We start from the raw sequence: 22,419 nt of genomic DNA, 5'->3' as shown, positions 1-22,419 counted from the left end.
TTTTGCAGTCTCCTGGGAAGTTCAATAACATTGTAAAATCCTGCTCTGGGGGTACTATGCAGAATCCAGCCACAGAGGATTAAAGTATCTAGTTTTCACTTGCTAAGCCTGGGAAGGAAACCAAACCCCTTTTCCTCCCAGCAATAAATGTCCTGCCAGGAAGATAAAACAGACACATATTTTGCTAATACTGCCATCATGTCTTCTCAGTGTCAAGCAGGCCAAGTCACCCTGTGCAGAAAACTACAGGGTCTTGGGAGTTTAAACAAATATTTGGCAAACACTTGTTCCCTTGCAAGAGGATGAGAAACTACATGGATTGGTGGAAAGGGAGTCCTATGAACTAGGGAAGTAATGCCTTGCATCAGTGCTAGGAGACATTGTGGAAAGGACCAAACAACTGCTATTACATGGCTAGTCCTGAAAGGTGATCCTTACAGTTTGAAAAATTTATCTAACCAGCCGAAGGAAGGTGGCACACAAGGACTTCTGGCCACATTACCAGGGCTGTTCTGGACTATACGAGTTAGATGCACCTGACCAAATCTGCATCTGTATTTCTGCTTAAAGCTCACTCTGCTCTCTCCAACCTCCTACAGCTAAAGCCCCCAAACGTGAAACAAAATACAGTGGTATTGAAGAGGCATAGGCATAAGAAGCCTTATTGACCTCCAGGCATGTAAACAGTTTGCACTGAATGCTGAAAATAAACAAGTGATTGCAACTCTTATACCAACTTTCAGGGGTGGGAGAGCGAGAACATGCACACTATGAGGTGAGGAGACTGCAAGAGTTCAGAGAATGCCCCAAAGCTCTCTCCTCATGAGAAAGCCCTGTTTTCAAGAGGGGCTAACTTGGCTAAGTGAATTCTCAGCAGCAGTGTGGCACATCACTAGATGTGCTGGGAAATCGATCTGTGAAGGGCAAACACAGCTAAGATGCAGCTTTTTGTGGGGACAACGAACACCATGCATGCCACTAGCCAGGACCCACAATAGGAGAGCCTTCAGCAGTAGGTGTGCGCGCGCACAGACTAGGGATAGGGAAGGGGTGCACACCAGTGAGACTTCTCACGGAATAACTCCAGGCAACACTCACTGCTGGGCTGTTTGATGCTTTTATTTGCCTCACAACACTACTATTTCCTGTTTGCAGGAACCTCAGGCTGCACTGCAAGTTACACAGCTCCACACACTTAAACAGGGGGAAGTATAGGTTTATGCCCACACTCAGCAAGGTCAAAGTGGGGTCTTAAAACATGGTTCAAATTTTTTAAATACACAAAACCCCCAGAGGGACTGTTCTACAGAAGCATCAAAGCGCTTAAGAGCGACAGGTAGAGCTGGGGAACACTAGGTGAAATACAGTCTAGGGTGAGAGGCCCTGCAAACTGGTCTTGTTCCTTCAGCTGCCCTTCTTTCTAATACAGGTAAATAATGGTCTAATCAGGTGACTAGTGCTTTAAACCAGAACCAGGGCTGTCTGACCCGCGGAGCTTAGTTGATACGGGGGTTCCTGAAGTTCCTGCCGGCAAAGCGGGCCTTGCTTCCGAGTTCCTCCTCAATTCTGTTTGGGAAAAGAGGGGGACCAAACAAAAGAGAAAGGAGTGTAAGCACAGAACGTGGTACATCTATTTGCATGACTGCCTGGCTGGACTGGCAGCAACAACAGTGAGGGAGCAAAACCCACCCACAGAGTAGTACTGTAGAGGACAGTGATCTCACCACACACGCTTGAAGCCCTCCCTGTGACATTTCTGCCACAAAACCGAAGTTCAGCAGCCAACACAAGCTAGCGTGTATTACACTGTGCCACTGATCATATGCGGTTTCCAAATATGCAGCTGAATTTGGGCTTGTCTTTTTGTGGGGCACAAGCACCTTGGCGAGGGACAGTATTTTCCTTCATGTCATACCCATGGAGGAGTCAAGAGTCTGCTTAGTAGCTGACCACATGCATTGCATGCTGTGCCCCACCCAGCTATGGACAAGACATTCTGCTGACCTTCACATGAACAGTTAACGTCTACACCTCATGCCAAGCAACTCTCGGGTATTGCAGGATACTTCCTAACTATAATCTCCCTGTGGTGTATTCAGTGTGTTTAAGTGCAGTGCCGTCCATACCAAGGGCAATGACTCCAGTTGCTGTCAAGGCATGGCATAGCATAAGCAGCACAGACATTGGCTGATTATTTATGTTTTCTGGGCTAAAAGTGGTAGCATTTCATAGAACTAGGGTTGCCACAGGTCACGAGATAAGGGCTTCTTCATTTGAATAGAGGGACCAAGCTGTGGCTACACCACCTATGTTTATAAGCCCACAGGGGCAACATGGAAAGTTCTACAAGGGCCAGCTAGGGACCCCCCCAAATCTTTGAGGCACTTAGCCCTTTGTATTTGGTCAGTCCAGAATGCATGGCAGCACCCACTGGTCTCCCTACAGTCAGCTAGGAAGGTGTTAGCATGTGCCCTAGCATGGCAATGGAGACTGCTCTGGTTCCACTGGACTCTTGGAGAGCCAGCACAGCATCAGAGACCAAGTCGTCAGACGGACAATGTCTTATACCCTGTTCTTAGAGCAAGCCTGCAGGCTACTTAGTCCCCTTCCTCCCCACTCCAATCCAGAGCAATCCTCACCTCAGGAGCTGATTGTACTTTGCTAGACGCTCAGATCTGCAAGGGGCACCAGTCTTGATCTGAAAGAAAGGTCAGTAAGTTACTTTGGGGTTAAAACAGATCTGCTCTTAAGAGTTGAAGGTGTGAAGACAAATGCCCTCCTATGGTAGGAGATAAGAACAATCATGTCCTTAATAATAATAAATCGAGTTGAGCATGGTGGAAGGACAGAAACAATCAGAAGTTTGATCAGCTAACCTGGATTAAGCTGGGTGGAAATTGGATTCCAGCAGTGAATAGTGCACTCACTCATTTTATTGCTGGAAGTTACAGTATCAGGAAATCCTGGCACACCCACATGGATTAATCTGAAAGATTCCTCCCTTGTTTTAGTAGTGACATCACAAGGAAACAATATCTCCGCTTACTGAGAAAGAGCATCAGTATGTTTTGCCATAGCTACTATTACAGATTGGTGGCCTCCCATATAGCAATAGAGGGAAATCCTTGTGCCTCAGAGGTCATTAGGATCATCTATTTCTTGCTACAAAATGACTTCTGTTCTATGAAAGAAGGAAGCCAGGTGACTAGAGGGGGACCATTCCAGGTACAGACACTGACCTGTCCAGTGCAGAGACCAACCACCAGGTCAGCAATGAAGGTATCTTCAGTCTCTCCAGAACGGTGACTCACCATCACACCCCAGCCATTGGACTGCGCAAGCTTGCAGCTAAAGCAAGAGAAATAGGAGTAAGATTCTCACCACTCGTACAAAGGATACCAAGTATTGCTAATTACTGCATGATCCAGCTTCAGGTTTATTCAGTTAATGTTGATATTGGTGTTAAGGATGCAATGATGCACTGCCAAGAGAGTTATTCAGAGAAGCGAAACAGTCATCCAGCCCATTGCTCCACAGCTTGTGGCTGACTTGTTTTAAGATGTTTCAAGCACTGCACTGAATACTCTTCCATCAGGAGGAAGAAGACAGTTTTGTGTGTGTGTGTGTAAGTAATTCAGGTGGTATTTGAAGTGCAAGTACCTAGCCCCACAGTGATGTTATGAAGTTGGTCTGTATATCTGTAAGGTGACTTACGCCTGCAGGGATTCCATGACAGAGCCAATCTGGTTCACTTTGAGCAACAGGCAGTTGCATGATTTCTCCTCCACAGCTTTAGCAATACGCTTAGGATTGGTCACAGTCAGGTCATCACCCACCACTTGAACACCCACGCTGGCAGTGAACTTCTTCCAAGCTGACCAGTCATCCTGGTCAAAGGGATCTTCAACCGACACCACTGAGAAGGGAAGCAGAAGGGGTTTTTTAATTAACAGCCTCAGCATCCAGGAAGAGTTCAAGCCGTGGCACTTGAAATATCATTTAACAGAGTCTAGTGCTCCTAAAGGCAAAGCTAATTATAGCCAGGTGATGTTTAGGGTTATGACATCTACTTATGCACCTGACACCTCCCTGCTCAGGACTTTGCATAAGCAGCTTTGAAACTGCATCTACTATGAAGCAAATCCCAAGCACAGGATTAAAGGCTATTTTATGAACTGTTTAACCTCCACTCAAGCCCACTCAGTTTCTTGAGTTCTACTCCTGTCTGTCCTCTTGCAGTGCACCAAGAGGTGGTGGGAGGAGGACGACCTGCCAGGGAGTACACCGTCTATTACTGGCTGCCTGTTAACTGAGCAGCATGTACCACTTACCTGGGTAGCTCTTGATAAAGCTCTTGTACAGATCAGCCAGCTGGTCAGGAGAGATGTATCTGCTGGGGTCATCAGGAGACTTGAAGTCCAGGTCGTACTTTCCATCACGATAGAACTCTGAGGCAGCCACATCCATCCCAATGACCACCTTGTCAGTGTAGCCAGCCTTGCTGATCGCAGTCTTCAGCAGCTCCAGAGCTGGAAGGTTAGATAGTGGGTTATAATGAATTCCTGGGTAACACTTTTACCACCACTTTTGTAGAAAATGCATGCTGTAAGCCTCAAGATGATCCACATTCTATTACTATCTTATCCGGGGGGCCTTGGGCAAGTCACTGACCTCTCCCCATCTGTAAAATGAGATTATTCCTTACCAGCCTTTTAGGGGTGTTACAAGGTCTTATTGACCAATGACTGTACAGCACCAGATACTCCTGGAGCATTTTACCACTTCATTTATCTTTATGATACCCCATATCAGCCTCACAGAGATACTTAACAATCTTCACCCACCATTGACATGAAGCCACCTCTGAGGTGGAGTGCAACTGCCCATATCAACATCAGTTAACAATTAAAGGACAGGAAATGAATAGCATTTCCAGTTTCAACTGCAGTGGGAATTTAGCTAGGCACGAAGTAATGGCCTGCCTGAATCCTGTCTAGTTTCAACTCCTGCAGAAGCACAGACAGAGCTGGTAAGGGGAAAGGTCCTGAGAGGCATTAATACAAGTCAAAGTAGTAAATTTAGCCTGATGTTGAGTGGGACAGAAGAGGACTGTATTTCCCCTAGTGATCTGTCAGGATTCCAGTTACACACATTCCCCTCTTTTCCTTGGAAATGAGAGGTTATTTCTGACAGGAGGCATGGCTGCTGAATCCTCTAAAACATGATACCACTTGGCAGTCTGAAGAGCAAAGTGCTGGGTGATCACCCATGCAACAGAAATACAAACCCATCCCTCCATGGCCTCTCCCAGATTTAGAGGAGAGTGGCTGCTGGACCTGCCAGACTGTGTACAGTAACAACTTTGATCAGTACTTTTTAGAAAAAGTAAACAGTTGATATTAGAGTAGGGCAAGCTGCAAAAGCAGCAGACAGTACTAACACAAGTCTGTGGAACTTCCAGAACTCAAAGAGTTGTGTTAATTGTTTGCTATTTATATTTAACCAGCAGCTTCATTTTTAAAAAATGCCAGTGTAGAAAACCAATAGACTGTCCATTCAGTACCATGAAGGGGAAGAAGCTGCCTGCAGAGTCAGAGACTCTGGGACTCTAGTGTTTGTTCAAGCATCTCTAATGTTGCTGAAGGGACTGCTATGTAGAGGTTGGACAGTTATGCACCATAATGGTTACAGTGAAAACTGTCAGTTACATTCAAAACTGAAACAGCTTTCTGCTGATGCAGAGGTGTTCAGTTCCCCTGTGGCTCAGAGGCTGCTCCCCTGCCACCAACTTGGCAGACACACAGCATTTGCTGGAGGCTCCTCGGTAAATGTATTTTCCATGTTGCTGGAAAGCAGATCCCCTTTCCTGGAGGCTTGTGCTGTCTCAGGGACTGAGGAATTGGAACAGAGGCCACCTTTGTTCCACTTCCCCAGCAGCTTTTCTTGCTCACTGATTATTACAGTGCAAGCTGTCCCTTCTCTCTGGAGCATTAGGAGACAGACCAGCCCCAGTGAAGTCTCTTCACTTATTTACTTTTGAGCAACAGCAACCTTAGGCATAAGAACTAGAAGAGTTTAACCACACTGCTAGCTGGGATGGGGTGTCCTCCACCCAGCATACATAGGAAATGAAATTTATGGAAAAATTATATCACCTTGTTAATCCACATGAATTCATGGAATGGAGCTACTAGTCCCTACCCGCACATGGCCAAGTATGTCTCCATCTCCTGTTGGCCATTTAGCCTTCTGGAGTCAGTGATAGGGGGCATTCAGTACACCAGCTTTGCACTGGAAGCCCTATGCGACTGGACCAGCCCCTCTGGGAAAATGGAAGGGGGATGGATGTATACTTCAGTGACCATTAAGAGCTAATAGAAAGGAAGAAGTCCCTCCACCAGAGATCAGCAAGACTGTTAGGCCAGTAGCCTGACATATTTGGAGCCTATGATGGGCTGAAGCAGCTGAGCCAGTTACACAGCCTTGCACACGACTGTTGGTAGAGTTCTAGTTTCTCCACTCATCTCTCCTTTGTACCTTCTTTGTTCTCCAAGATGTTGGGTGCAAAACCACCCTCGTCACCCACATTGGTTGCATCCTTTCCATACTTCTCCTTGATGACATTCTTCAAGTTGTGGTAGACCTCAGCACCAATACGCATTGCTTCCTTGAAGCTCTCAGCACCAACCGGGAGGATCATGAACTCCTGCATGGCCAGCTTGTTACCAGCATGGGACCCACCATTGATCACATTGAAAGCCTTGACAGAAGAGAACAGAGGAAGAGTTAGCTACTCCACTTCGCCCTCCATCTTTAGCCATGACCAATACAGTGTAACTAAGCAGTGCAATGAGATATGCCCATTTCCCTTTCCACCAAACAAGCTGTCCAGAACACCCACCCTTATCCTGGACCTGTGGAAATCAACGGAAACACACCTACTGAATCATAGGTGTAGGATCAAACACCTGATCATTTGGACCCCATTCTACTATGCTGCTGGCTCACTCACCCTGGACATGGAATGCATTCTTATTCTGCATGAAACTCTTGCATGCTCTCCCTGAATAAGGAATCAAGGGAGAGTTGCTCCTTAACTCTCCTGTCACTTGAGTTTACAATGAAGACCACCATGCATAGGTAGGTCTATTTCATCTGTGCTTTAAACCAAGGGTGACAATCCAGACGGGTTCTACTAGGAGACCCTCAAATTCCTGAGGCCAAGAGATAGGCTGCTCTCCCAAATCAGAGTACTGTGCTAATGCATCTTGCATAGTCAGTCTTCAAAGGATGGGGAATGAGATTTTTCAAGCACACATGAGTTAGAAGCAAGAGGCCCTGTGAAAGTCAATGAGACTTGTGCTCCTAAATCACAGAGGAAAATGCCACCCAGGCAGATTAAGTATCCAAATGTCTGACTCAGGAAACCTACAGGAACTGGCAGGATGACTTCTGGGTTTCCCGCAAGGTCAGCAATGTGACGATACAGGGGGACCCCCTTCTCAGCAGCACCGGCTTTGCACACAGCCAGAGACACACCCAGAATGGCATTAGCCCCAAACTTGGCTGAAACACAAAAACAAAACAATTACATGGTTTATATAGACAATGCCAATCCTCCTCAAAAAGCAACACCTCAGCAGCACTATTGTGATAACTGTTTTAAAATGTATAAACCACAAACTTATACAACTCCCCTTTCCTTCACTCCCACTCTAAGATGGCATGAAGTTCAGAGTAACTTACAATAGTTTAGACATGGAATTCTCATGAAAGTCTCTATGGGCACACGCACTGCCAGTATACATCCTAGTAGGTACACAGTACCTACAATCACAGCAGCAGAACTGATTGTGAAGTGGATGCCTTATTTCTTAACAGCTATCCCTTTACTCAATTAGAGATGGCCATCAACTACTTCAGCACCATGATGTAGGGTTAATCATGGATAGAGTACACTTCTCTTGGCCCTCCCAAACAACCTCAATTACTTTGCACCACAATGCAGCACATACCTGGTGCTGAAAAGGTACATCTGTGTGTTGTGGAAAAAGACACTTACACTTGTTTTCTGATCCATCCATCTCCAGCATCAGTTTGTCAATCTTCTCTTGCTCCACAACGTTTATGTTCTGCAAAGGGAAGAAGAGTGAAACCCCAAGAAATAAAGCCATGCTGTACAGTTCAAAGCAATCCCCCTTCTCCAGTGTCACCTACCTGTAGATTCCCCCCAAATTTCAGCTTCAAAACCTGTCACTAATTTGAGGTCAGATGATACCTCATGTGTATGTCCGGCAGACATGAAGAATTTCATGAGGGTAACTAAGAAGTAGCAGAGCTAAGAGGCTAGACATGCATTGTGATTGTATGTGAATTTCAGCTTCTAGCTAATTATAGCAGGACTTGAAGTTCAGTGGATACACCAAAGAGAGCCAATAGGAAACTCAAACCCTGGTGAATTCCAACTGTCTTACTCTTGAACTCTGAAGGACACCCTTAAACATGCCTCATTTGAAGGACACTGCCCTTGGCCTCATCCTGGCCTGGCAGAGGAGAAACCAATGAAGGTTTATATTCCTCCTTTAGCAAGTACAAAGGTCCAGTGATCCTAGCTCAACGAGACTCTACACTCAAGAGTATGACTTCAGAATAGCTTTGTAATCAGATGGACTCCTTCAGACAAACTGAAGCTATATATGAAACCAAACCCCATGCTTTCTTTAAAAGACAGCTGTCAGAATGAAGTGCCATTACATTTTCATTTTGAATGCTGGACACCAGGAATAAATATGCACTGAGTTCACCATTTAGACTGTTGTATGCAGCAACACATGCAACATTACCCCAGACTAAGTCACAGATGACCAGAACAAGTGATGCTATTCTGGCTAAGTTAGGGTTACATTTGCACTTTTTAATGGAAGCAGTTACTGGATTCAGAAGAGAGTTATTTTAGGTTGATTTGTTCTCATGCACTCATACACAGGCCAGCTACACATCCAGCTCCTTTAAAAAGGGACAAAAAAAATAGAGCTAGAAAATCTACTTGCGTTAAATGAGGTTAAACAACGAATGCTCCTACCTTGCTAATCAGTGCAGGTGCAATTGTTTTATTGATGTGCCCAACAGCTTTTGAGACACCTGGAGGAACAAGCAAATCAATCACTAATCAAACACAGGCTAAGCAGGCATTAGTAGATGATCACTTGAAAAAAATCCAACCCCAATCACCTGTCATTCAGATTCTCCCCTAACAAAACCTTAGACTTGGTAGTGAAAGCTAAGTTCTTTCAGAAGGTGATCTCAGGTGAGTGGCAAGTTATATCATGGAAATAGCCATCCTCTAGGAATGCCTGCTGAAAGGTTAGTTTGCAAGACCATGCACTGGAGGAGTCTGTCCAAGTGACAGGTTGCAATAAACGCACATGACCATTACCTGAGTACAACACGCTGGAGCCAGGAACTCGTTAACATATTTAACAGCTCTGGATACACCTGACAGAAGTGAAATGGACAAGAGAGTAAAGGAAGAGATGAAGGCCCACAAAAGAACACAAAAGCAGACTGTGCAAATGAAGGAAGAAGTCACAAAAGTGCAGAGAAAGTTTCGCAGTAGTTTCAAAGATGAGCAAAATGCCCCATATTAAGCAACAGAACAGAAGCCAGCGGATTCACAAGGTAGTGGAAGTTGACGCATCTCCAGTCAGTCAGATGGATTATTTCCCCCAGCAATGTCTCAATTCTAGAGTCCAGCCTTGAATTTGCAAACCTTCAGGTTCCTATTGGCTGAACATGCCAACTTCTGGATAAGGAGGCCATTAGGATACTTAAGGAGAAGGGCTGCTCCTGTAAGTGCATGTGGGGTGCCAGAGGAGGGGAGGATTTCTTCTTTGAGGGTTTAAACAAATAGACAACTGGATGTTTAATATCTGCAACCCACTAGAGCACCATCATAATCCAGGCCTAGCTGAGGCAGAACCACTTTCTTTTACATTAGTGTCCTCTCAGTTGGAAGAGTGGTTAGTGTTACACTGAACATCAGACCCTACGTGCAGATATTAAAGCTTTGTCTTTTGCTGAAGCAGTTGGCGCCTGTACAAAATGCTGCATGTCAGCCAACATTTTCCTGGGATAAAAAAAATTATCTATATGAATTAAAGAGAAATGGGGCTTCTGAACACAACACCACACCAATTCTCTACATGACACTGCACATCCCAGCTGTCCAACCTGCAGTCAAACACTCCACTGAGTCTATTGTGGCCACCAAGTATGCAATGACAGAAGACCAATCCACTCCCAAACCCAGGTAGATTCTGCTTCTTTCCTCTATCAGCCAAGACCATAGTAATTAACTAGCCAACCAACACCAGCCTAGTGACCCGGATAGCCTCCCCCATTCTCAAAGATGATCTGAGCAGACAAGTGCTTCAAATATTCCTTTGTTCAGAACACATGGAGCCGGTGAGGTAAGAGGCTGCTAAGCCTAGCAAAGCCTGATTAAATCTGCATTATTAAACAGCCTCTGATGACCTACAGAAGGCTTTCCAAAGCAATCGGTTTGGAAATATTTCTATTTTATTTCCTACATTCCACTCCTCTTTGTTCTTCGAGTCTGTTGGCTCCTGCTGCTTATTCCCTACCTGACATAAATAGTCTTCAGACATCAGACCTGTGGAAGATCATGTATTTTTTCAAACACAGGGCTATGACTCCAGATGCAAAATAAGCAGCAGGAGCAGATAAGCCCTTAAAATTATATTTGAACAAGAAAAGTCCTAGCCACATGAAGCGTTTATGGGACCGTTTCTAAATGCCATATAGGCGGTTTTGTTAAGTTGTAGACAGCACAAGCTCTTCAATTCTTCCTAGGAGGCTTTTCTTAACCATACTGCCCAGACCAAGCTCGGCTTTGGTAATCTGGGCATATTTGAAGTTACTCTCTCACCGCTCAGATGAAATTAAGGACAAACAGTTCCATCTCCCCAGACCAGAGTCGAAGAAATCTTGACTGCAATGGAGTTTATGAAGCACCATAGAGGCCTCCAACCTTTCCACTTAAAAATACCAGCCCCTCAAGAGTCACGGGACTATCTTCAGTGTTATTTGATCACACTCCCATTTAACCAATCAATTTCCCAAGTGATTTACAATGAGAGAAAAAAGGGAGCTAAACCTAGCCACTCTTATGAGCCTTGGCAAGCAATTTGCTGAGAAGCAAGATGTTTTAGGATTACAAACGTGAAATTGCTCAAGAACTCTATTACCTAAATGCACAGGCTTTCTATACTATTTGATAGGTTCCCTTGGCACATGGGCTTTCACAGTGGTAGTGTATGGATATACTTTTTCAGACCCTTCCCAAAGGTCAGTTTAAAAGGCAACTATGCTTTCTATGAAAACCGAATTTGATCTTCTGTCCCAAACAGGTCACCGCAGACCATGAACAGTTGCACTGAACATTGGACAGCATCTGCAGACAGTCCAATGCTCACATGCAAGCTCTCTTGAGCTCGGCTCAGGACTGCTCTACCAGATACTCTTAATTTTAGATTCCATATATCATTACACCAATTGTTACCAAATGGTTCAGGGAAGAGAATGCTTCAAGCACTCACCCTACAAGCAGTCTTCCATTTCTATGAACGATCTTTGTGATTAACTGGCAAATAAGGATAATGGACTATTGGGGGTAGGTTGTTTAGATGCCCATTAGCCTGAATGCATTATTATCTAGCACAGAACAAGTGCCCTGAGGTGTGTCAACATGCAGTGCAGCAAAGTGGGGTAATGAACTTGCCTACTCCATACTGTACTAGAATGCCATGACCAGCTAACAAAAAAAACCCCAAACAAACAAAGTGACTGAGCTCTATATACTTAGGCATATACAACAATCTCCGGCTCTTATTACGGCTAATTTTCTGAGGAAATAGGCATCCACTGCTCCCATTGTCTTCAAGAGGAGCTGTGTGGGTATACTACACTTTTGAACAGTATTGGAGCACTTCTGTGCAATGGGTCAACTGACTTGCTGTTAAGGGATTGCAAGTTAGCCAGTAACCATGTGCTAAGTGAAGGGGGATGTGATGGAAATATAAAGATGCCAGCATACTACCTATGGCAACAGCACTGGTGCATGAGTGTTTGCAGCAACACCTCCAGCAGAACCGCTGAGGCTGGACCCTGGAAAGGAAAGAATGGATTTACCTTTTCCCAGGAAGCGAGTCTTGTCATTGTCACGAAGCTCCAGAGCCTCATAGATTCCAGTGGAGGCACCACTAGGTACGGCAGCTCTAAACAGACCTGAGTATAGCAGGAGAGAAGAGAGAACAATCTCAGCATGGCAAGATCTAGGGAGGTTCTGCGTCTTCTTTATCCCAACCTAAAACTACGAGTATTGCAGCACCGGGAATGCTGCTCCCTCCACACTATGAGGTCTCTCTCCTGGATCAGGAAGAGTTACTCTTCTGAGTCATGCTTGGGCAACACAATAAGCCAACTCAGGCTGCTCAATGTGCAGATGGGCTGAATATCAAGACTGACAGCTTGCTGGATGGATGGTATTGAGTCAGGAAAAGCCCATCCATCATCTGAATAAACCACGCTTTCCCAGATGAACTAGGAGTTGGAGGTATCTAGCTTAACAGTGGTATTATTTCCTAAGTCCCCCTCCTCAAAAAAGAAATCCAAAAAACTTAAAACAACCAAAACTCAATTCCCAACAAAAAGCACCATTGCCAGGGCTGGCCCACTAGTTCTATGCAGAGAACCTAAATTGAATCCTTTGCTCTTGGGCGAGCAGGTGTTTGGCGTGGGGCTGGGAGGGGAGGAGGGCATCGGGAAGATTGAGTGTGCTACATAATGCTCAGCATCACCATCACTGTGTCCCGGGGAAGCAGACAAAGGTTTCATCATCTCATCAGGCAAGGTCACTCTTCGGAAGCAGGCAAAGTGGTTTAGACAGACAGAGCCGTGGCTGAAGGTTTCAGATCAGCACCCCAATTTACCAATTGAAGCCCAAGGTTAATGTGTGCCCTGAAGATGTGTTAAGCTGTGGCTCAATTGGGGGAATGGAGATGGGAGAGATAAGGGCAGGTCATCCTATGGAGAATGTAGTCCCCAGAGATGCTATCTGGTCATTTGAGGGGAAGACCCCTCAAGGTGGGCACAAAACTGCAGACATACCACTCTTCTAGCTGAGGATGTTACCCTGCAGAACAGAACATGGAGAGTACTAGAGTTCATCCAGTCTCTGGAGTGATATGCCAGCTTTGATTTCTCTAGCCTTCCTCCCTCAAGCAGAAGTCTGATATGGAATGTCATTAAGAGACGGCATTCATCTTTCCAGGCAGAGCTAAGCTGTTTGATTAGTGCATTACAGCTATTGTGATTGCTCATTCCAAGCCACGCTTGTACGGGTTTGTTCAATGGAAGTGTCTGATCTTGTAAGAGATGGCGCAATAAGTAACAAAGACCCAATGAGTAAGGGTGGAGGGAAAAGGCCTTGCAGCAACCAAAACAGATGAAGGATGTTAGATATACAAACACAATTACAGCTAAGCAGCTGTCTAGTCATGTCTGTGTCCACATTAAACAGCTACACAAAGTTACAGCAAAGGGAAGTGTGTTGGCAGATGTCATTAGGCAGGCAGTGCAGCAAGAGACCTGGAGCAGAGCTAACTGCAACGCAAGAGAGATAGCCACAACTTCCTCTAATTAAGCAGAGAGAGCTTCTAGAGGGAAAGCAAGAATGTATATGCATAGAGCTGAGTTTGCCAAAGCCCAATGTTGCGGGAGTTGTGAAAGCACAGCAGAGCAAGTGACATTGGTAGTTGTTAAAGTGGGGGAAATAAGACCCCCCACTTACACTGGGATTTTGCTCCAGCTACACCATCCATGAAGCTTATCCTAGTTTCAAGCAGAAATCCCCATTGATGCAAATGCTAGAGGTCTGAATTAATGAAGTACAAACTGCTGCACTATTGATGTGTCTTGTCCTTCTTAGTTTATTTTCCTGCTGCTCCTACTTATCTGTGGTTGGGAAGCCTTACATAGAGAGGGAAAGTCCCAGCTCTGTTCAAGACATGACCATAGTACATTTGAAGAAAACACCTCATTGTCCATGCTCAGATTAATTATGCCACTGAATCCATATAAATAGAATAGGATATCATCACTGCAACTTAACGTATTCAGTATAGAATTAGGTGAAGAGCGTTTCATTCTCAGTTTGGGTTTGCACTTTCCTATCAGTGCTAGCTTAGGAGAAGTTCAGATTCTGAGACCCATTCACCTTCTCTTTACCACTCATCAGCTCTTCCAGCAGCTAAATCTCAATGCTGCACTTCACAGGAAGTCCTGTGGCTACAGATACTCACATCAAATACATGATTACAGGATCATGCAGAAGAGGCTGGGAGAGGAACCCCGCAAGTGCACACATTCAGTGCCAGAGAGAAAACAAGTGTAGTGACAAGCCATTTAAAATTTGTATGATTCTCCCATGCCTCAGTGTGGCTTAAATGCAAGAGTTTCTAGCCCTAATCTTGGGAGGGGGGCGCCCACGCCTACAGTTCCTTCCTGGAGTTACACTAGAGATGAATTTTTCCCTTATTATTCATGAAGCCCAACTCAAGCTGACCACTATTTGTAAAGTAATTTGCAGTTTAAAATTATGCTAGCATACATCAGGTTCCTAACAAAGCCAGCAAGACCAATAACTAAAGAGATTAGATTCCCCCGGCACAGAAATACTGGGCTGAGATGTGTTCCTTTCTATCACAATACGGCACACCTGGAGATTTCAGCTTTTCCCATTTAATTAGGAAGCTTTATCTCATCCATCCTAGGAGACAGAGCAGACTGAAATAGATAGGGCTTTAAAGCACCACTTTTCACGTAAGTTTTGGCTGCTATCCTTGTTTGTTTGCGTCCCTCTCCTCTAAATATCCTCCCCTATAAGTCAGCCTCAGACCCCAAGCAAGCAGGAGGCCCATGAAGAATGAAAGGAGTGTTCACCACAGTATGTACACAACACTGAACTCTCATTCTTGGCAGTGAGGTTTTGTACCAATCATCTTTCTACTTCGACTGATGTAGGCAGCCCAGACTGATATGTGGCAGGAGTAGATGGACCTAGGCAGAAACAAGACTCACCTTTGCTGGTATAGAGGTCTACCTCAACAGTGGGGTTCCCACGTGAGTCAAAGATTTCACGAGCATGGATCTTGAGTATGGACATTTTGAGTATCTGCCAAGAAAAAAAAAAAAAGATTTAATATTCTGAAAGACAGACACGGCACAGGAACCCTTAGTACCACTAAAGGTCATGTATGCAGTTCCATAAATATTGCTAGTCACTTTTTTTTTTTTTAAAGTTCCTGTTCGCACAGGAGAAAGCCACCATCAAATCTCTTCCCTCTGCTAAGGTGTCAGTTATGAGTTTGAGGAAGCATAACCTGTTCATTCAGGCTAGGATTTTCCAAGGAGCCTAAGGCAGTGAGATGCCTAATTCCTTTAGGCTCAATTCCCTTAGACTCCTTAAAAGATACCACTCTTAGATAATAATGAAGCAACACTGACACACAGGAACTAGCTGAAACCACTTTTGTTGAGAGAGACTTCAGTGCAGGAGCTCCCATTTAGCACATGTAAGAGCAGATTCTGGGACCTGAATGTAACCAAATCCTGAAATGGAAAGAGGCAGCTACGTGTGTTAATTAGTTATGTCTCTAGTCAAGGCTGTATGGCTAGCTTCTGCTGCATTTGATATGAAGTGTGTTAATGGTGTTCTCCATTTGGAGGAAGAACTTTTGTTTCACATCTAGTTTTCTCCATACATTTTTTTCCTTGTCCAAAAAACCCACAACCAGCAGGAAGTGATCCTTCAATCAAGGACCTGTTGACTTCTCATTGAGCAATACTGTGCTTTCACAGTGAATCTTGGAGCAACAGCTCATTAAGTGGAATAAGGATTCAGAGTCAGTTTTTATAAATACTACTCTCACTTCAAAAACAATGAGGAATACTTGTGGCACCTTGGAGACTAAAAAATTTATTTGGGCATAAAGCTTTCATGGGCTATTACCAGAGCAGCCATAATACACTCTGAAATCAGTCTCCATTTCAAGGTTTTTTAGTACCCAGCCATTCAGCTAAAGCCAGCAGCACGGATTAACTAGGGCAAACTACAGAGAAAACACCTTTCATATCTACCTCAGCTGCATTCCAAAGTAAATATCCAAGAAGGATATGCGGGCATGTCATTTCCTTGCATGGTGTTGCCTATTACAGGGCTAAGCTACCTGCTTTGTAACATTAACATTGCTCTAGCTTTAGCTGCGATGCTAAAAACCTTGCAAAGGAGATCATTTTTTGGGAAATAAATGTTTTTCCATTTTCAAGGTTAAAGAACATTTTAAATGTCCATCGTTTATTGTGCACCCCATCACCGGAGGTACTGTCAAACTGGCTGTGTTCCCATTTGCTACTCCCCTCAGCCCATTTGTTTGAGAACAGGCATTATTTACTGCAGTTATATAAGCTTGGCTATGTTTTAAAGCAACTCATGCAAGTGCCTGCGTGCCATGATTTAGCAGTGTGGTTAGTTTCTTTAAAGAGAGCAGAGCTTAGTCTCAAATAAAAAATATTGCATTAGACGGAAATAATTGTAAGCTAGTTTGTTTGGCAAATCAGTCATAGGTAGGGACAGCATACAGGAGTGATCATGAGTTGCCTTTGAGATGATAAAGGCTCAAGGGACAGGTGTTAAAATGCTGCGATTACAGGTCTGAGACTGATTTTGCCTTCCTCTCTTTCAGGAGCTATCCCTCTTCCCAAAATTATGTCCTTAATCTCTCTCCACTACAAGGAAAGAAGACAGCTTTGTTTAGTCCCTTTACTTTGAATCCTCTCTGATTCATTTGACAGTGAGGTACTAGAAAACCTGGGGATGAAAGGATTTTAATTCTATTTTTCTGCTCTATTGTAAGAGCCTTAAACTGAGCCATCAATTTTCAGAGGCAGGTCTGTATGAAGAGTCCTGGAGTTTTAGAACCCTGACCGCTAGCCCAATTGCAAGTATCAAGGTAATTAACATTCCCCCTCTTTTCCTTGCTGTTTTCCAGTGCACAGACCTCTACAATGCTGTTTAGTGGCCATCATGAAATACTGCCCTTCCTTGATGCAGGAATCCTTCCTTTATCCTAGAAAGGCTGCTTTTAACGCAAAGCTGATTAGGCTCTTGCATACGCTGTCTCTTACTTTCATTTTCAGGGCTGCACCATGATCAGAAAGCACCTGATCAGACACGCTACCTTTAGTGGGATATGCCAGTTTACATGGAAATCTAGTTAAACAACATGTAAACTGTTTTTTGTTTTTTTTTAAAAAAGCAGACTTGTTACCAAGGAAATACTCATTATAAGCTTCCAGTGCGCTTGTCTCCCTCAATTGACATGATAACCAGGCATTAATATTACTCTATTACTCAAATGTCCTTGACAAGTGACCTCCCCAGAAGTCCCTCCCCTTCCTTAGCAGCTATGCTCAGTTTACAGCACTGCAGTATTTCAGACCTGTACCAAACCAGTTTTATTTTAACCCTTGATGAGCCTCTTCACCCCTGTCTTCACAGAGTCATTTTGCCCAGGAATGGTTGGTAGGGAACAGCATCTGTCTACAAGATACAGTCTGACTCATCATGAGCCCAGCGTAAATCATTTGCTTCCATGAACTGTCTGCTTGGACAACCGTGATTCAATCAACCACAGCTATAGAGGGAAAAAGAAGAACAAGCAGGAGCATGTCACAGCTGTGCTTAGGTCTGCTTGTGCTCATTTCATTGGTTATATAAGTGGGGAGACAGGGCTGTAAAAACAGGAAACCCCCCCTCCCCCCGAGAGAGCATTCTGGAACACAGTAAGCTCACATTTACCATTCCAAGCCTCCAATGCTTCATGGCAGAACTAATCAGAAATGAGTCAAACCTGGGGAGTGGCTGTTTCATAAGTGACAGGTTTCAGAGTAACAGCCGTGTTAGTCTGTCTTTGCAAAAAGAAAAGGAGTACTTGTAGCACCTTAGAGACAAACCAATTTATTTGAGCATGAGCTTTTGTGAGCTACAGCTCATGCTCAAATAAATTGGTTAGTCTCTAAGGTGCCACAAGTACTCCTTTTCTTGTTTCATAAGTGATTTTCAAGTTACATATAGTCCCCCCCTTATTTCTGTGATCCACTCAGTCAATGGTCCCCGTAAGATGAGGGGATACCTGCATCCATTTAGAGAGGTGTGGTCTAGCATCTGGAAATTAAGGAGTCCCAAATTCTAATCCCACCGACGCACCAAATCCTTGTGTCCCTCATCCTATACTGTATACGGGGACAACACACCTACCAGATGGATAACAAGTACTACATGAATGCCTAGTGTACTTTATACTAATTTACAGATTCTTGGGTCAGCTCTTCAAAGGAGGTGTTTTTACAGCAAAATGACCTTTACTACTTGCATAAAGATTAAAAATAAGAACACTGTGCCTCCCCTCCACTAGGCTATACAGCAAGATACCTGACTTCAGTGAGGTATCTTGCTGTAAAAACTCCCTTTTTTGGCAGTGAAAACATAGTCTGAAGGTAATGGACAGCCTTTGCAGATGCACATAACAGGCTATGGGACAATGAGATAATCCAAATCGTGGGGGTAAGCCCACCACAGATCCTTGAATGCCCTGCCACTGAAAATGCAACTGTACAGAATGAGAATTGCAAGCTATTTGTTGCAAAGTTGCATTTGGTCCTGAAAAGCATATCCTGGAGGTTTCTGCAGACTCACAAGGCTCCTCCCCAACCTTCCCTTACTCTCTGGATAAGACTGACATCACCACCTCCAATTATGAACAGTTCCAGTAAGATTAGGCTCTGGCCTATTACTTCCACTCTTTAGCATTCCAGAGAGGATAGGTATGGGTCTCCAAGGAAGACTTCAACAAGGGTACCATCAGATTCCACCCCATGTCTTCCCCTCGCTCCGTGTATTCCTCATTCATCCCTATGCCCTAAGTGTGATGCAACTATGAGAATGCTGCTTGGCATCTATCATAGCAGGGAATGCAGGAAGTCAGGAAATAACAGACTACTCAAAATCAGTTTTTTAATAAAATGGAGATCAAGGACTGAATTGCCTCAATTTGTGGTTTTGGAAGTGAAATATCAATACTTCCCATACAGCTCAAAACCCATATCCCTGCCCTATGACTCAGCATGTTAAGTAACGGAAAGAAATCTCTGAAGTCTGGATGACTAAAAACTTCTCCTGACTAGCTGTACAAACCCCATGAGAGTCAAAAGGAGAATTTCCACTACTAGTTTTCACACTCAGACGAAGACTGTGGTAACCCCCGGCAAGTATTATGCAGCCACCTTTCTCGCAGTACTGTTCCAAAGATAAAAGCAACATTTAATTATTTTCACTATTAAGATTTCATAAAAACATACGAATGGCCATACTGGGTCAGACCAACGGTCCATTTGGGAACATATGTTGGTCAAGAATGTTGATCTAGAAATAAATTAAATATTTGAGAAGCAGAGCTGAAGGACAGCTACTGTTGCAAAAGAGGGAAAGGTTCAAAGCTGTAACCTACTACAGACAGTCACTGTTAATTAAAGCCTGCTGCAAAATACTCACTAGTCTGTACCCATCATGTTAACGGGTTTCAGAGTAGCAGGTGGGTTAGTCTGTGTCCGCAAAAAGAAAAGAAGTACTTGTGGCACCTTAGAGACTAACCAATTTATTTGAGCATAAGCTTTCGTGAGCTACAGAATCCGATGAAGTGAGCTGTAGCCCACGAAAGCTTATGCTCAAGTACATCGGTTAGTCTCTAAGGTGCCACAAGTACTCCTTTTTTTATCATGTTAACAGTTACTGAACTAAGGAACCACTCCTTTGCATGGTGATTCATTTTTCTCAGTAACATGATGTCCACTCCTACTAAAAGTATTATAAGCATCATGAAAAAAGGGAGTAATAGGTACAGCACATAGATTAGAATACTCTTGTGAGTCATGAGAAGCAGGCTGAAAAAAGCACCATTCCCCTTGTGAGACCACATGCTGATTGGCCTGCAAGAGTCCTGCAACAGTCAGCATGGCCCAGGGGCCTACAGGCCTTGTAAATCAATACATAGCCCTGCAACGTAAACCTGCATTGAAGGGGACTTGGTATGTGAGGCACGAATGCTGCTGCTATGCCAGCTGCTTAACCCTAATATTTCAGCAGTACTGACTTTCCCTGGGCTCCACATGGCTTTGAACATTTGTCTGCGGACACTGTCTGGGAGTAAAACCCACACAACTAAGTGAAGTTTGGGGTGGGTTGTTTTTTTTGGGGGGGGGGGCAGGGTGCGGGCAGACAGAAGAGCAGCAAACGGAAGGTGCAAAGAGGAAGTAGGAAGTCTCTTACCTAAGGAACGTTTCCTCCTCAACTGGTCAGTTTCACTGCCCCCCACCCTCGGCCAAGAGATCCCTCAGATTAGCCAAGGGCACAAAGTACACACAAAACCCGATTTAACTGGGGAACGAAGCAGCCTGGTGGGGGTCTGACCTGCCCCCCCCAATGTCTCCCGGCCAACCAAAGCGCTACACTGCGGTCACCGCGGAAACCGGCTCAGTGCACGGGGCACGTGTGTAGCCTCTGGTCAGGGCAGGGGAGGGCTGAAAACGGAGCAGCCAGGAGCGCGTTTGAACGGACCGTGGCTGCCCGTCCCGCCTCTCACACGAGTCCCCGGGGTCGAGTCCCCCCCCCCGCCCCCGCCGGGCCGGCCGCAGACTCAGGCGGGGGCTGCAGGAGGCGGCGGGGGCGGGCGCCGAGGAGCCGGAGGAAGCGGCAGCAGCAGCCGCGGCGCGGCGGGCAAGGCCCGTGCACCAGCCCGCGCCTCCTTCCCGACGCGGCCGCTGCTGTGCGCGGGCCGGCTCTGCCGCACCCTGGCTGCGGGGTGGGGGGGGGATATATTCTTCTCCCCACCCCCGGGGGGCGACACAGCCCCTCCTGCTGCCACGCACCCCATCTTCCGGCGAGGGCAGCCTCCTGAGGTGAAGGGAGGCCGGGGGGGCGGCAGCATCCATTCCGCCACCCACCCCCGCCGGCACCCTACTGGCATCCGCCCCCCCCCCCAACTTGGTGCGCCCCGAGGCCGGGCAGCTCTCGTGCCCGGGAGGGGGGGGGGCTGCAGCGAGGCCGCCCCGCTTACCTCAGGCGCAGCGGCAGAGGAGAGGGCGAGTCTCGCGCTCCAAGGCGACTGGGGAAGAGGCAGGCGGCTCGCGCTGGGCTATAGTCCCTCCCATGCAGATGAGGGGCGGCCCGGCCCGGCCCCGCCGCGGCTGGCCCTGCCCACTCGCCCGTCTCTGATTGGCCGCGCGGGGCTCGCGCCAGCCCTGGGGCGCGTGCGCTACGTGCCGGGCTGGGTGTTTCAGTCATGGAAAAATCCCATTCTGCTGGGCGCGGGCGGCAGCCCCTGCGCTCTCCGGCCGGCGCGGGGGGGGGCGCAGTTGCATAGGGCCCCCGCCCCCCCCCAAGCCGCTCGTGGAGGGGGGGGGCCCGCTTTGGTCTTCCACCCAAATACCGTTCATCTCACTGAGCGCGGACTGGTGAACAAGCGCATCGTGTGTGTCGTGCTGGTCCATTTTTTGGTTTGTGGAAGTGATGCAATTAGTCCTGGATGAAGGGGGGGAGCCCTCAAAATTGTCCTGTTTAGGGGCCCGCATGGGGACCGAATGCACCAGGCACCAGCTTGCAAGCACCATGCCACCCGGTCACAGGCCAAGCACTTAAGGAGTACACAGCTCAGGATGGGGATAATCGAGGAACGAGGAGGCCAGTTTGCACCACAGTGCTTTTTTGGGTAGCCCATTATTATCCACTCAGAAAGCTAAGGTCTCACCTCTAGCAAAGGCAAAGTAGGTACCAGACCGTGGAAAAGCGCAGCTCAGGAGGGGAACGATTAAGAGCAACTGAAATGAGTTTGACAGTACTAGGTTAGATTTTGAAAAATACTATTTTCCATTCATAAAGCTAAAGTCAGCTCTGGCAATGTGATTTATCCTGGCCAAACCAAAGGAACAGGACCAGGGGAAGAGCAGCTAAGGGTAAGATAATTTATGGCGCATGCCACATGTTCCTAGCAAGAATTTTCATTCGCCTTCTCTTCCCCCCCCCCGGCAACATTTTTATCCATTCCAAGCTCTAAGAAAGCCATAGGAGAAGCCACATACAAAAAGTTGGGGGAAATGAAGGGTGGTGGAAGAATCCATGAAAACAGCAAACACATTGATGGGGGCAGACAATTGCTAAAAATGTCATGTCTTGCTGTTAGTGCTCGTTCCAGTAGGACTGAGTACTGGAGAAGTGTATCTAGAGGT

General features: G+C 45.8%; 1 protein-coding gene across 1 annotated transcript; it reads right to left on the bottom strand.

The window, feature by feature from the left end:
• Positions 1 to 1,101: 1,101 nt before the first annotated feature.
• Positions 1,102 to 21,376, bottom strand: ENO1 (enolase 1). The gene is made up of 12 exons (XM_084651611.1): positions 21,252 to 21,376; positions 15,160 to 15,253; positions 12,211 to 12,306; positions 9,083 to 9,141; positions 8,063 to 8,132; positions 7,433 to 7,566; positions 6,538 to 6,760; positions 4,332 to 4,529; positions 3,715 to 3,916; positions 3,240 to 3,348; positions 2,640 to 2,698; positions 1,102 to 1,566 (listed from the first exon to the last, which is right to left on the bottom strand). Exons 2-12 carry the CDS (start codon positions 15,242 to 15,244, stop codon positions 1,497 to 1,499), a joined length of 1,305 nt encoding a protein of 434 aa, XP_084507737.1. The 5' UTR covers positions 15,245 to 15,253; positions 21,252 to 21,376; the 3' UTR covers positions 1,102 to 1,496.
• Between the last annotated feature and the right edge of the window lie 1,043 nt (positions 21,377 to 22,419).

This window comes from Lepidochelys olivacea, assembly GCF_965140295.1.
Source record: "Lepidochelys olivacea isolate rLepOli2 genome assembly, chromosome: 18".
Taxonomy (NCBI): domain Eukaryota; kingdom Metazoa; phylum Chordata; order Testudines; family Cheloniidae; genus Lepidochelys; species Lepidochelys olivacea.
Note: the sequence above shows the minus strand (reverse complement) of the source record. Positions and strands in the feature narration are given on the sequence as shown.